Source organism: Egretta garzetta, unplaced genomic scaffold (assembly GCF_000687185.1).
Source record: "Egretta garzetta isolate BGI_Z169 unplaced genomic scaffold, ASM68718v1 scaffold79, whole genome shotgun sequence".
Classification (NCBI taxonomy): Eukaryota; Metazoa; Chordata; class Aves; order Pelecaniformes; family Ardeidae; genus Egretta; species Egretta garzetta.
The window spans coordinates 5,872,478-5,886,279 of NW_009260791.1; the positions used below are offsets into that span (position 1 = coordinate 5,872,478).

The following is a 13,802-nucleotide window of genomic DNA, read 5'->3' on the forward strand; positions in this document are numbered from 1 at the left end:
GAGGGAGGTGATTCTGCCCCTCTACTCTGCTCTGGTGAGACCTCACCTGGAGCACTGCGTCCAGCTCTGGAGCCCTCAGCACAAGAAGGACATGGAAGTGTTGGAGCGGGTCCAGAGGAGGGCCACAAAAATGATCCGGGGGCTGGAGAACCTCTCCTATGAGGACAGGCTGAGAGAGTTGGGCTTGTTCAGCCTGGAGAAGAGAAGGCTGCGGGGAGACCTGATTGCGGCCTTTCAATACCTAAAGGGGGCCTATAGGAAAGGTGGGGACAATCCTTTTAGCAGGGCTGGTTGTGACAGGACAAAGGGGAATGGTTTTAAACTAAAACAGGTTAGGTTTAGACTGGCTATAAGGAAGAAATTCTTTACAGTGAGGGTGGTAAAACACTGGAACAGGTTTTCCAGAGAGGTGGTGGAGGTCCTATCCCTGGAAGCATTCAAGGCCAGGTTGGATGGGGCTCTGAGCAACCTGTTATAGTTAAAGAGGTCCCTGCTGACTGCAGGGGGGGGTTGGACTAGATGACTTCTAAAGGTCCGCTCCAACCCAGAGCATTCTATGATTTTGTGGAGAAACAAACCCCCTTACTTGAGGGGCTGCTGGCAGCAGGGCAGGGCTGCGGAACACTGGGGAGCCGTGCAGGCCTTGGTGCTCTAAGGACTGGTTCTTCTGTAGCATGGAGCCCTGTGGCAGCTTTGGCTGGTACCTCTTCACCCATGAGTGAGCCCACAGAGGGCTTGTGCAGGTGGGTAGTGGTGTCCCTCACATTACAGCGTGAAGGGATGCTTTAGGCTGCCACTTGCGGTAAGCGGTATCTTGAGCAATGTGACCACTGTAAAACAAGAGTGCTGCTGCTTCGTCAGTCATAACTGCATGTATCTGTTACAATTGCATACCCTACAGAGAGTCAGGTGCGTGCAGTTACTGAAAGAGGTGCTTTGTAGGTGCTCAGATAGAACGCATATGTGATGTATTCCATGCATCTGTTTAATAATTTGTGTGCTAGGCCCATGCTCCATTTGTTTCCACCTATTTTTTTTTTTCAAACTCCTTGTTACATTAAAACTGTTTGGAGTACAACACAAAAATTCTTTTCTGTGTTAATCAGCCAAAAAGAGCGAACAAGAGCTAAAAGATGAAGAAATGGAGTTGTTCACCAAATATTACATGGAATGGAAAGGAGGAAGAAAAAGTGTCAATACGTCATATACGAACATACCACGATTTTACTACAGGGTAAGTGAGGTATCCAGATGAACTTCAACAAGAGGCTGTTCTGTGTTATAAAGAAAGTTGTGCTTGCTCAAAGGGACACTTCAGCTTCAGAAGGTTAAGTAGATTGAAATTGCAATGATATGGAGTGCTAAGCAAAATTTTTTGTTTTATACAATTCTAGATTTCAGCAGTTTCAAATAATTACTGAGCATCTTGTCAAAGGCCATGACATAGTTTGCTAATCAGGCAGTAGGCTTGGCTACTTACTAAAGATAGGAAGTCCTCTTTCTGTTTCAGAGAAACTTCCTGTTTTAACTGGATTTTGACATTCCAGTGTTATAAATACATGTCTTCCTGTTTCTGTTTAGACACGATGGGATGCTGCTTCATGAAAATGGTGGGTCATTGGTCTTGCAGGCTAAAGATAGGTCTGTTGCTTGCATTGTCCAGCAGAAATGCTTGGTCTGGCAACATGTGTGAGATGAATCAGATTGGGATTTGGGAATATGGGAGCACAAGTTTGACATCTTGGTATTACCAGCACTTGAAAACTTGACCGTTCAGCTGCTGTCTAACCTCACATGGTCCCGTATTCCTTAGGATCATGAGTTTCTGCCAATTAAGTTCTCGAGTACCTGTGCTTCAGTTGATGAACACATATGCAACCATCCAAGTTCTGCAGTACTGTACAATTTTGCATGTAAACATCAGCAGAACTTTCATACTAGTCTTCTTCCATCTGTTTTGTCGGCCAAAATAAATCTAGCAGACATTCATGCTTTTGAGAGTCAGGCCTACCACAAAACAGAAAGAGTTGCTCTCTCCTGACTAAAAACACAGCAGTAGATGTCTCTTATGTGTGAGGCCTCCTACCTTGCAATCGTGGGAAAGTGCTTACTGGATGGCTTATCAGGTATGAGGTAGGTCTCTGTCTCTCATGTTAAAGATGTCCTGCTTCAAATAAATATTTCAATATTGAAATAGTCTAAGACCGTAGGCAAGTGATATCCCTATAAAAGAAGCAAGTACCATACAGCATTCTGGTATATAGGTTGTTATTTTCTGTCAAGTAAACAGCTTCATCGGCTGTGTGTGAGTTGGGACTACATAAGTGTACTTGCTTGCTATATATGTAGTTTTTGAATGGTACTACTGTACAGAAATTAAAACGCCACAATGTTTCTAGTTGCCAGCTGAAGATGAAGTCTTGCTTCAGAAACTAAGAGAAGAGTCTAGAGCTGTCTTTCTGCAAAGAAAAAGTAGGGAGCTGTTGGATAATGAAGAGCTGCAGGTAAGATGATATTTTCTGTATGTTTTGTAATGGCTTCTGACAAACTTCCTCTTTCTGCAGTGTTTGATTATCTCCTGTCTGTCCACAGAATCTTGTGGTAAGGTGCTTTGTATGTTGGCTTGTTGTGAAGGACTAGCTAAATCTGAAGTGCTACATAGTCCAGGGCTGGTAATGTCAGTGTAGAGCTTCCTCATTATGATGTACATGAGGACTAAATCATTGGCTTCTGGTTTTCCAGCACATTCCAACAATTTCCCTAGTGGGCCCAGAAGAAGAAGAAGTAGGTTCTGTTTACTCAGAGAGACTCCAAAGATTGTTGAGTTTACTGCAGTGCGAAGACAAAAGGGATGTGACCCTAGAAATCCTAGTGAGAGAGAGAGAGTGTGTGTGTTTAACACCAGTTTAGAACAGTGGAAATATCGTTGGCTTGCTTTTCTGGCTGAACTGATTGTGTACTGATTAACTGAGGTAACCTTGCAGCAAACCCACATTTTTACTACATTTCTTAGATGTTCTGTCTTAAGTATATTGACGTTTCCAGAGAGATATCTTCTTAACCAAATATAAATGCCTTTTAAGAATCTATGGTTTCTACTGGACAAACATCAGACCTCACCAATGATTGGGGAAGAAGCAATGATCAACTATGAGAACTTCTTGAAAGTTGGTGAAAAAGCTGGACCTAAATGCAAGTAAGGCTTTCTTCTCTTGTATGTGCATGCTTTGGCTAAACCTAAGCACTGCTGTAACTTTCAGTTGTTAAGATAGATGGAAGTAGTTTAATGGTGAGGTAAAATCATGTCTGTGCAGTTACTGATGAACTGGTTGCTTTGTGTCCTTGCAAAGGTGTATTGCCCTACATCACTGAGGGAACTGTTGATAGAGATGTCTGCAAGAGGGTACTGCATCCTTTTGAAGAAATTCTTACCACCATGAGTAGCATTTTTGTTGTTAGTGGCCAGTAAACAGCATATTTTGTATTTGAAGAGGAAATCATGTCTCCAGTGATACTGCCCAACCTTCCCTAATACCTTCTGATGGAAGATTTCCTACCAGATGTTCTGTGTACAGCATACAGTGAATATTCCTTCTTTATGCTCCTGTTGGAGACTGCTGTTGTGCATATAGCTTTGTGATTGAATTTTGGGCAGAAGCAGATTAGTGTCAGTACTGGCAGTTCCTTTTATGTGCATATTGTTGTCGAAGATTGGAAGCTACCAAGTATATTGTACTAAAGAGAAATTAAATAGAATGAAAGCTCTCTATAAAATCCCACATCACTGAAGAGTCTCATGAGCAGCAAAGGCAGCTGCTTTTTATTGAGTTTACCACTGTTACTTGGTAGGATCCTACTTGATAGATATAGTGTACCAAATTGATGTCTTTGAATACACAGAACACATTCTATATTGTTAAAACAGTATTTTGAAATGTCTGTAGGTTTTGGATGCTGTAGCTGGATCTGTCAGTGCAATGTAATCAGATGCATAGAAGTAGCTTTGCATTTATGTTTTACAGGCAGTTCTTCACGGCTAAAATCTTTGCTAAATTACTCCATAATGATCCTTATGGGAGGATATCTATCATGCAGTTTTTCAATTATGTCATGCGAAAAGGTTAGTTGATGCTGCTTCTGTGTTAATGAGAAGTTGTTTTATTTTCGAGGCTATTTCAAGCTTTATTAACTACTTGGTGTTCTCTTCAACAGCAGTGAGATCTAGCCCTCAATTGCTAATGCTGCTTTCCTGGAGGCCTGGGATTTTTTTTCTGGTTACTAGGAGGTGGGAGTTCACCCTACCTCCGAAATCCACCTCTCCTCTCAGCCAGAGATATCCTTGATCTGTTATTGCCATTCTGATTTTCTTTATTCAGGTAGTGCTGAGAAGAGCAAAACAGTAGTGTTATGTGGTGAGTGTGGTTCTAACCACTCTGATCAGACTGTCCAGCAGATAGCTTTTTTTGCTGTTTTTCCTTCTACAGAGTGGTGTTATCTGTGTCTTCTAAATGTGTTTGTCACTATAGCTTTACAATATTTTCAGACATTTTTCATTATAAATAACCAATTGGGCTGAAAAATGCATTTTTTTTTTTTTTTAATCTGTTAGATCTTCTTTAAAAAGATGAGGCTGGCTAGCAGAAAGGAAGGTTGCCTGTAGTGTATTCTTAGGTCTGGTAGAGCCTTTAGGAGGTGAGAATGGCACCTTTCCCTGCAGCAGCTTAGCTTATTTAACTTAAAATCTTGTGGTGCCAAGGATGAGAGATGTGTTGAGTGGGAAACCCAGTGAGTAGATGTGCAGAGTGTGCAAGAAAGGAGTAATAGGCCCATTTGTAGCAAACTGCAAACCCAAAAGCTGCAGGATAGGAGACTGGTGAAGAAGTCTGTGAAAATTGTATGCGTTTCAAAAAGGCCTACCCAGATGGACGCAACAGAAATTCTTTTGGAGCTCTCTATTTCACTTGTTTCCCCCAGAAGTTTTAAGTCTTGTGTATTTATGGTGATACCTTTTTTTCAAAACAAACAAACAAAACCCAACAAACCCCAAACCAACCCCACAAAAAAACCCAACAAACAAACCCCAAAAAAACCACCAAATGTGGATATTTTGGCATGTCCCGCCTCAATGAGATTTCACACTCAACATTTCACAGCTCATATTTTGTAAGAGGAACTTTTAAACTGTTTCTCCATATAAATGGAAGTTAAATTTAACATGGAGTGTGTTAGTAATAGTTTTTATGCCTAATCTGTATTCCATCCCCATTACTGTACTTTAACAATCACCTCAAGCACACTGTCCTGTAGATTGTCCAATTAATGCGCCTTCTCATTGTAAAAATACGTGCTTGTGCTACTCTAATTCTCCTGTTATAACTCTGAAGTGAGAGCAGGACCTTTGGCTGTAGCTGCAGTGCCTCATGTTGCACAAGGGGCTATCTGACAAGCAATCTGTATACAGTATTGTACAGCTGTTTTTAATGCAGTGAAAACGTTGCAGCTACACATATCTCTAGGTCAGTGAAAGAGAATGAATCCATAAGATTTCATGTACCAGGTAAAATGTGGTGTCTGTTCAGCCATTTCTCACATCTAGTTATTATAAGGCAGTCCTTGCCACAGCATACCATGTATTGCCAGTGATTCTTGGGAACTTAGAGACTGAAATGGTGTTTCTGAGCAGTGCTGGTACATATCATGGCTTTGCTTAAATCTCAGAAAAATGGGAAATACGTCCTACAGTGCCTTGTGGCCTTTAGAATAACTTCAAATTTTAGTGAGGTCTCAAAAACCCCCTAGGTTTCTTGCATTGAAATTCTGTTCTCTGTTTTACAGTATGGCTTCATCAGACAAGAATAGGTCTCAGTTTATATGACGTGGCAGGACAGGGCTACCTCAGAGAATCAGTAAGTAAATTCTTGGTTAACTTAATGTCTGTCTGTACTCAAGTGGCAGAGCACCAGAAAGGCTCTAGTTTTCTTTCAGTCTTATCTTATAAAATCTTGTATCATAATCTAGATTTGGGGTGGGCACATTTGTTTGGCTAAATAGCAATCTCTATATTCTAGAGATTTGGTAGTGAGAGTGCTGCTAGCCTTTTTAACATATGGGTAATTCTCTGAAAAAGAGATCATAGATAGCAAGGTTTGATGTCATTAGCACTTTACTAGATTTAGTAGGATGTAGTAGAAATCACAAAAAAAGATGGCTAGAGGGGGCCTCCATGAATTACTCTCCTGTTCTAACAGGAGTTTAATATTATAAAATAAATAAGAAGGTTCTAGTTACCACTCTACTTAAGAAAGATTAAAGACTATTCAGCAATAGGATAATCCAGCTGGGAGTTATGCACTGGTATTTAGAAAAGGTACAGCTGAATGCATTTATATTTTTATGTAAATATTATCTGCTTTGTTAACATTCTGCTTTATTTGTAGACTGTTTCATTCATGGCATCACATGTGCATGTATAGATCTAGGATTTCTTGCACAGAGACAGAAGCTTTTGCATCGGCTTTCATGCTCTTTCCTGCATTGTTGCAGGGCAGATTTAGGTTAGACATTAGGAAAAATTTCTTCACAGAAAGGGTTGTCACGCACTGGAATGGGCTGCCCAGGGAAGTGGTTGAGTCCCCATCCCTGGAGGCATTTAAAAAGACGGGTAGATGAGGTGCTTAGGGACATGGTTTAGTGGTGGGATGGCAGGGTTAGGTTAACGGTTGGACTCAATGATCTTAAAGGTCTTTTTCCAACCTAAATGATTTTATGATTCTATGATTGTATTTTTAAAAAAATATAATTGAAAGCCAGGGTGGAATCTAGCAAACATGCAACAACAATAGTGTTTAAAGCTTGTTTTCTTTCCTTTCTTAATTCTGCAGGATTTAGAAAACTATATTTTGGAACTCATCCCTACTTTGCCGCAGCTGGATGGTTTAGAAAAATCTTTTTACTCCTTCTATGTCTGCACAGCAGTTAGGAAGTTTTTTTTCTTTCTGGATCCTCTCAGAACAGGTAGGTCCGTGTTTTCAAAATTCTAAATATGTGAGAGTATTTTCACTTTAAAATGTTTCCACTGAAGCTGTTTGTGTTTTCAAAGAAATATGTAGTTGTCTCTGTAGGCTTTTGTTCAACAATCTTGTATTTGAAGATTAATCTTCAGTGAAGACCATGAGTCTTCATGTGTATCTAATAATCTACTTGTACAGCTAATGAATTTCTAGGAGATAACTCTACAGTACCACAACTGATGGGTATCTTGTAGAAACTGACAAATTGGAGATTTTCATCACAACGCATCACTAGCAGTAGCTAATTTTACAAGTGTTTAGGGTGAATAGAAAACACAGCAACTAACAACGGAACTGCTTGGCAGAACATCCACAGAGCTTTGGAAGTGCTCAAGAATGCTTATTGTGATGCGCTTCTCCTGTGATTAAATTTGTGTGTGCCATGTAACCTCATTAGGAAAGGTTTGAACTTATGGCTGCTAATTGTTATTACAGTTGTAGCTCCCTCAGACAACAGTTTGCTTTTTCATGTGCCCTTGACTTTAAGTCACAAACTGCATGTGTTTTCAAGATCTAGCTGTGCCACTTGAAGACGTTAGAGTTGTGTGGGCAGTAGCCTCTGGCAGAGGTAATTACAAACATGCAGAGAGGGTGTGTGTGAAGTTATAATGCCATTATTTTGCACAGCTTTTTGTGCAGCATCTGTGCGCCAGCCGGAGCTACACTAGCAGAAGTGTATTCTGCCACCTTAGCTTTGTGTCACATCTGTAGTTTAAGATGTAAAAATACCACATCACTTAAGAGACTCTGTTATTCCAACAAATGTTTTAAGCATGCTTCCTCTGCATTTTTTGTTTTACGTTTTGAGTTGATGTATTTTTAGCTTTTTTTTTTTTTTTTCCAGCTAGTTTTCTGGCTTTTAAGGCTTCAGGATTACTCCTTTTTGGCCACTATCAGGCTAGTTTTATTCAGTTGTTCTTTTAAAAGCTATTTTTATTTGATCTCTTAAATGACCACCTTATCCTTGATGTTAGAAATTGGTTTTGTTTGGTTTTGTTTCTTTTTAACATTTTTTTTCTGCTCAGAATACTTCTTTCTTAAGTAGAACCACCTAAATGAGAACAGTCAAATGGGTGTGTTGGCTGGGTGGCTGTTAAAATGTGTTTTCCTTTTCTTGCTGCAGGGAAGATAAAGATACAGGATATTTTAGCTTGCAGCTTCCTGGATGACTTACTGGAGGTAAAGATCTCTTAGCATATACTACCGTATTTTAATTTACTCTTTTTCAATTCTAACTTTATGTTTCACTTAGTTAAGGGATGAAGAACTTTCTAAAGAAAGTCAGGAAACAAATTGGTTTTCTGCTCCTTCTGCATTAAGAGTTTATGGTAGGTTCCTTTCTATGTGAACTTTATATTTTTGCCTTTTTTATTTTCCTCCCTCTCCTCTCTGCCTTGTATGACTTAGTCATGTTCCTAGTGTTATTTTTCCTCTGGTTTTGTCTCTTTAAAGCCTTCTCATAACTTGTCTTTTCAGCTCCCATCCTTTCAGTATATCTTCCTGACATTACAGTTTTGGTTTTCCACTGTTGCTCTTTACCACGGTTTTATCCTCTGTAATTTTGTGCTTGTTGCACAAGGTACAAGATTCCTCTGTAACTTTTTCTTTTGACTGTTCTATTCATGCTTTTGCATCACCTTTAGCTCTTTTTTTCATTCTTATAGCAGATCTGTTTAAAATAATATGCTCTTAACCTTCTGCTCTTTTCTTTGCATACACAGCCTTTACCTTTGAGCCGTTACCTTAGAGTAGAAAGAACTATTAACACCTCATTATGGGAATTTGGCTTATGATGCTCTATGAATATTATTGTGGATCTAGAATATTCCCACTTAACTGCATTAACTATATGATGAAAAATAAATAAGTGTTTAAAAAGTGCTAAATTTTCTTTCTCTGTTGAAACCGTTCTTTGCTGATACAGGTATATTATATCTCCTCCCTAGGCCAGTACTTAAACCTTGATAAAGATCACAATGGCATGCTCAGCAAAGAAGAACTGTCCCGGTACGGAACAGGGACTCTGACAAACATATTTTTGGATCGTGTCTTTCAGGAATGCTTAACTTACGATGGTGAAATGGTAATCATAATTTTCACTTTGTTCACAGTATAAAAGCTTTGGCTTATTGAGACGGGAAATGTCTCATAATATCTTTAAAATAATGAGTGGCTTGATGTAAAGTAACTTGTTTGTTGTTGTGCGCATAAATAACCATGCAGTAGATTAGAAAATCAATTTTCTTAACAGTAAGGTGATCACGGTGTGGCTTAAAGACAAGTTGCTTGTTTTGAAAAGCAGAGGTGATACAAAATCCAGACAGCCTAGGGTAAAGCTTCTTGTAGATTCAATAACATGAAGTGCATATTGAAAAAACTTATAGATGTAGCAGTGCTTTTTAGTTACTTGTAATTCTTTAAAGAGAACCACAGACAAGCAGCTCACTTGAAACTAATGCAAGTTTACTAACCTGTCCACTTCTTCATGAAGACAACAGTGGTTTTTGTTGTAAGCTTTCCATAGCTGTGAAAAATGGGAAGTCTAACTAGAGTTAAAATAAAAACTTGTATCTATATTTTGAAAGTTTTACTTGATGTATTGCTGCTCTCATTGTCTGCTTTCAGATGACTTAATTCGAGAAGTGGTAAATTACGTATTCACTATGCAGTCTTTCTGACACTTTAGCATTTTTTTTGTAGAATCACAGAGTCACTGAGGTTGGGAGGGATCCCCTTAGTTGCCGTTTGCTGGGGTTGCTGCAGTAGTCTGTCTCTCTCTTTTTGCGGGGGGAGACCAGAACAGGAGCCAGCGCTCAGATGTGGTCTAAGCAGTGCTGAGTAGAGGACAAAGATTACCTCCCTTGACTTCCCAGCAAGGCTCTTCCTAATGCAGCCCAGGTGCTGTCAGCAGCCTTTGCTGCAGGGGCATGTTGCTGGCATGTGTTCAGTTTTGTTCCCCATCAGGACTCCCAGGGCTGTCTGTGCAAAGCTGCTGTCTGTGCAAAGCTGCTTTCTGACTGGTCAGCCCCCAGCATGTGCTGGTGCATGGGGTTATTCCTCCCCAACTGCAGGATTTTGCATTCCCTCTTGAACTCGAGGATGCTCCCATCAGCCTGCTTTTCCATCTTGTCAAGCTCCTTCTGAATGGCAGCACAGCTCTGTGGTGTTTAAGGTAGACAGGGTTATTAAATGCATAGGACTGAAGGATTGCTGTCCTTGTCACAAATATATCTTGATCAGGAAACCAAGAATCACTACTAATGAAAAAGAAAAGTGTGATGTCTACTAATGCTTCTACCACATGATTTGCCAAACTGCCTACTCTGGTCTAAGGCATATATACTTTAATTGGCTGTATAGTTCACCGTTTGGTAACAGTAGGCTGACTGTCACTGGACATTTAATTTGTGGTAATGGAAGCCTTTTTTTATGGCTCTTCTTCACTAGTTGTGTATGTTCAGCAATCTAAAGATGTATTACACATTGTTTAAAAGTATATGTAGCATGTTTGATTTGGATTTATGGTTGGAATCCCACATGACCTCTAAAATGGCAGGATTTCCTATCGTCAGCAGTCATTAAAAACTAACTTTTCTGTTCATGCTGGTGGTAGCAGCCATTTTCTATTTCATGTTGTCTTTGTCAGAAAATAGACTGATCCCCTACAATGAAATAGCTGCCAATTATAAAGTTCCTGCTTGCAAAATCAATTTAGAAAGAAGACTGTAATAAACATGATTGTATCTACTTTTAGGACTATAAAACCTACCTGGACTTTGTGCTTGCATTAGAAAACAGAAAGGAGCCTGCAGCTCTGCAATATGTTTTCAAACTGCTTGATATAGAGAACAAAGGATACCTGAATGTCTTTTCCCTTAATTATTTCTTTAGGGTAAGTCTCTTTATACAGGTAGGCCATTTTCTGTGTTTATAGTGTTATAGCCTGTGTGCTTCTGCATGCAGATCTGCAGGAAATCACTTTAAATTACCAATACCCACTGGGAGGCTAGTAACTACTTCTAAGAAGATTTAAAATATTAAAAAAAAAAAATTCCAAAACTTGGAAAGAATTCAAAAGGTATTTTCAACATTTTATCTGCAGTTGAAATTAACTGCTTTGATTTTGTTTAGGAAAAATATTTTCTATTGATTTTTTTTTAATTGAAATTGTCTTAAAATTGCCTAATGATTACCTATTAAAATCTTTTACAATGGTCCTAATTGGTTATTGACCATGGCTTTAACTTCCACTATAATCCTAAAATTCAGTAGAAGAAATGAGAATAATGAAATGCAGTGATGGGCCTGTACAGCTGTGTGATTTTTCATTCAGTGTATTGATTGCAGAAAGCTTCTTGCATTTTTCATATTCTGTATTTTCATCTGTTGATCCCAGAATGATTTAAAAGAAGCTTAAATTTTTTTAGCTGCTGTTAATTTTAACCTAAGTTTTGTAAAGTCTTCCTTTAAATTGTGGCTTGTGTGTGAGTAGTGTTTTGTTTTTCTTCTGGCTCATGGCAGTTTGTGGAGGGGGGGGGAGGCGGATGTTTTGTTGCTTTGTCTTCGTTCTTTTTAATAGATACTTGAGGTATCTTGGGAAGGGAAATGTCATGCAGCAAAATAGTATTTTTGCTGTGGATGGTTTAGGCTGAGTTATGGGTGTGATGCTTTTTTCATGTACAAGATCCCTTCACTGATATCTATTCAGACAGAGGGACAAGCACTTCAATATTTTTTCTTCAAAGTCATTGTGCTCTACTGTATGCTCAAAGTAAGATGAACAAGGTACGTACATCATTCAGCTAATTAAGTAAAACATTCAGGCCTGCGCAAGGCATAATCTTATATCTGCATTATTTCTATATTGTAATAAGTCTGCAATTGAACGTGAACTTTGATAGTGACTACAACCATATAATTTTGTAAAAATAAAACTTCTTATCTGGAAGACTTTTTCTAGAAAGACTTTTTTTTTTTTAAGTGCCTTGGAATCATCAAATAATTTAGGGTGGAATGGACCTTTGGAGGTCACCTACTCCCACCATCTGCTCAGAGCAGGGCCAGCTTCATGGTTAGGTCGAGTTTCTCAGGGCCTTGTCCAGGCGAGTTTTGGGTATCTCCAAGGAGGGGACTCTGTGGCCTCTTTGGGCAATGTGTTCCGGTGTCAAACTACCCTATTTCACACTTTGTCAGAAAACGGAACCTTCTGATTTGAGTATATTAAGCTTTGAGTGTTGAGTGACAATATCCAAGTGTGTGCATATCCCATTTGCAGGGTGCTCAAACACTGGTCATAATGAAAGTTGGATTCTTGCCATATTGACCAAGAACTGTGAACCTAGAGATGTGCATCATTGATTATGCCTTAACTCACCCCTGCCTCACTTGGGGAAGAGAATTGATTGCAAGCCATACCATGAATGCTTTGTTGCAGGGCAATACAGCTTAAGATGCAGAAGCATTAAAAAAGTGCCATACAGTGTCAGTATAATACTGCATTACCTATTCCTAACTTTTTTTTTTTTTAGGCTATTCAGGAACAAATGAAAATCCATGGACAAGAACCAGTTTCTTTTCAGGATGTCAAGGTTAGTTTTACTGAATACAGGATTACGTGAAATATTTGAATAAGCATTTCATAACTTATATCGTAGTTTCTAGGTTCTATATTTACTTGCAGTGTAGTAGAGGTGATCTGACTTGTTCTACTCATGGGTTTGAAAATGTCTTTCTATTCAGCAGTTGCTCTGTAAGAAATCTGGTATGCAGCTGTTCTGGTAGCTTCCTCACTGATAGACAAAGTACCTGTTGAATACATGTTGCTGTGCCTTACACTTGAAGATATTTAGTATGTCTATTTATTTTATGGATCAGGACCATCCCTCGGGGGGTGCAGACTGGTGACTAAAAAAACCTGTCTGTAAAACTCTCTTTATTACAGCCTACTAGACATCTAGCAGTTTTAGTACTTAAAAAAAAAAAGTACAAGAGCTTCTATAAAACTTAGCTCATACAAGTGAACAGAGTTTAATGTTGCCGCTTTGAGGCCAAAGCCTCTCCAGTAAAGCAAATTCTTATTTGAGATGTGGTAGCTGAGGGCGCTGCTCCTATCTGTAGCCAATTATTGTGCTTTGTATCTTAAATCATTTGGGACTTAGCTTTTTTTTTTTTTTTTAATTTCTAAATCAGTGGGGGTGGCACTGGTTACCCAAAGCTCATTCTGTGTATGGTATAAATTAGCTGTTATTCTGCTCATTAATGCATGGGGGTTTTTTTCCTTCGATTTTGACTTTTCTTTCATAGGATGAAATCTTTGATATGGTGAAGCCTAAGGATCCTTACAAAATCTCCCTTCAAGACTTAATCAATAGCAGTCAAGGAGACACTGTTACCAGCATTTTAATTGATCTGAATGGGTTCTGGACATACGAGAACAGAGAGGTCCTTGTGGCAAGCGATAATGACAGCACTGCTGATGTTGATGATACGTGACTGAGCAGGAGCAGACTGTATCCGTAGAGATATCTCCATCTGATGCACCAACTGTTGGAAGCTGGAAACATTCATTATCTGAATCAATGCCTCTTCCATCCTACTTCCCTCCCCTTCCCACCCATATAAAATGTGGTGCGTACAGGAATCACAGAAATGATTCCTGAAACCAAAAAAGCAAGTGTTGTTTAAGAGGTAAAAATTATCTTTTTTTAATAAATATTTTTTGATTTTTTTTTT

The 13,802-nt window shown here is 39.0% G+C and overlaps 1 protein-coding gene across 8 annotated transcripts; it reads left to right on the forward strand.

Annotated features, from left to right (window-relative positions):
- Positions 1-498: 498 nt before the first annotated feature.
- Positions 499-13,772, forward strand: PPP2R3C (protein phosphatase 2 regulatory subunit B''gamma). 8 transcript variants are annotated; one of them, XM_035902048.1, is made up of 14 exons: positions 499-743; positions 1,107-1,234; positions 1,582-1,610; positions 2,400-2,504; positions 3,084-3,196; positions 4,023-4,120; positions 5,836-5,906; positions 6,882-7,014; positions 8,194-8,249; positions 8,323-8,398; positions 9,017-9,153; positions 10,825-10,962; positions 12,599-12,658; positions 13,374-13,772. In XM_035902048.1, the coding sequence occupies exons 2-14, from the start codon at positions 1,171-1,173 to the stop codon at positions 13,560-13,562; spliced, it is 1,269 nt and encodes a 422-aa protein (XP_035757941.1). In that variant the 5' UTR covers positions 499-743; positions 1,107-1,170; the 3' UTR covers positions 13,563-13,772. The 8 variants fall into 8 exon arrangements, 5 of the variants coding, with proteins under 5 accessions (XP_035757941.1, XP_035757940.1, XP_035757939.1 ...); XR_004843001.1 differs by lacking the exon at positions 1,582-1,610 and adding an exon at positions 11,779-11,855 and having other exon boundaries at positions 499-1,234; positions 13,374-13,394; XM_035902047.1 differs by having other exon boundaries at positions 499-1,234.
- Positions 13,773-13,802: the final 30 nt, after the last annotated feature.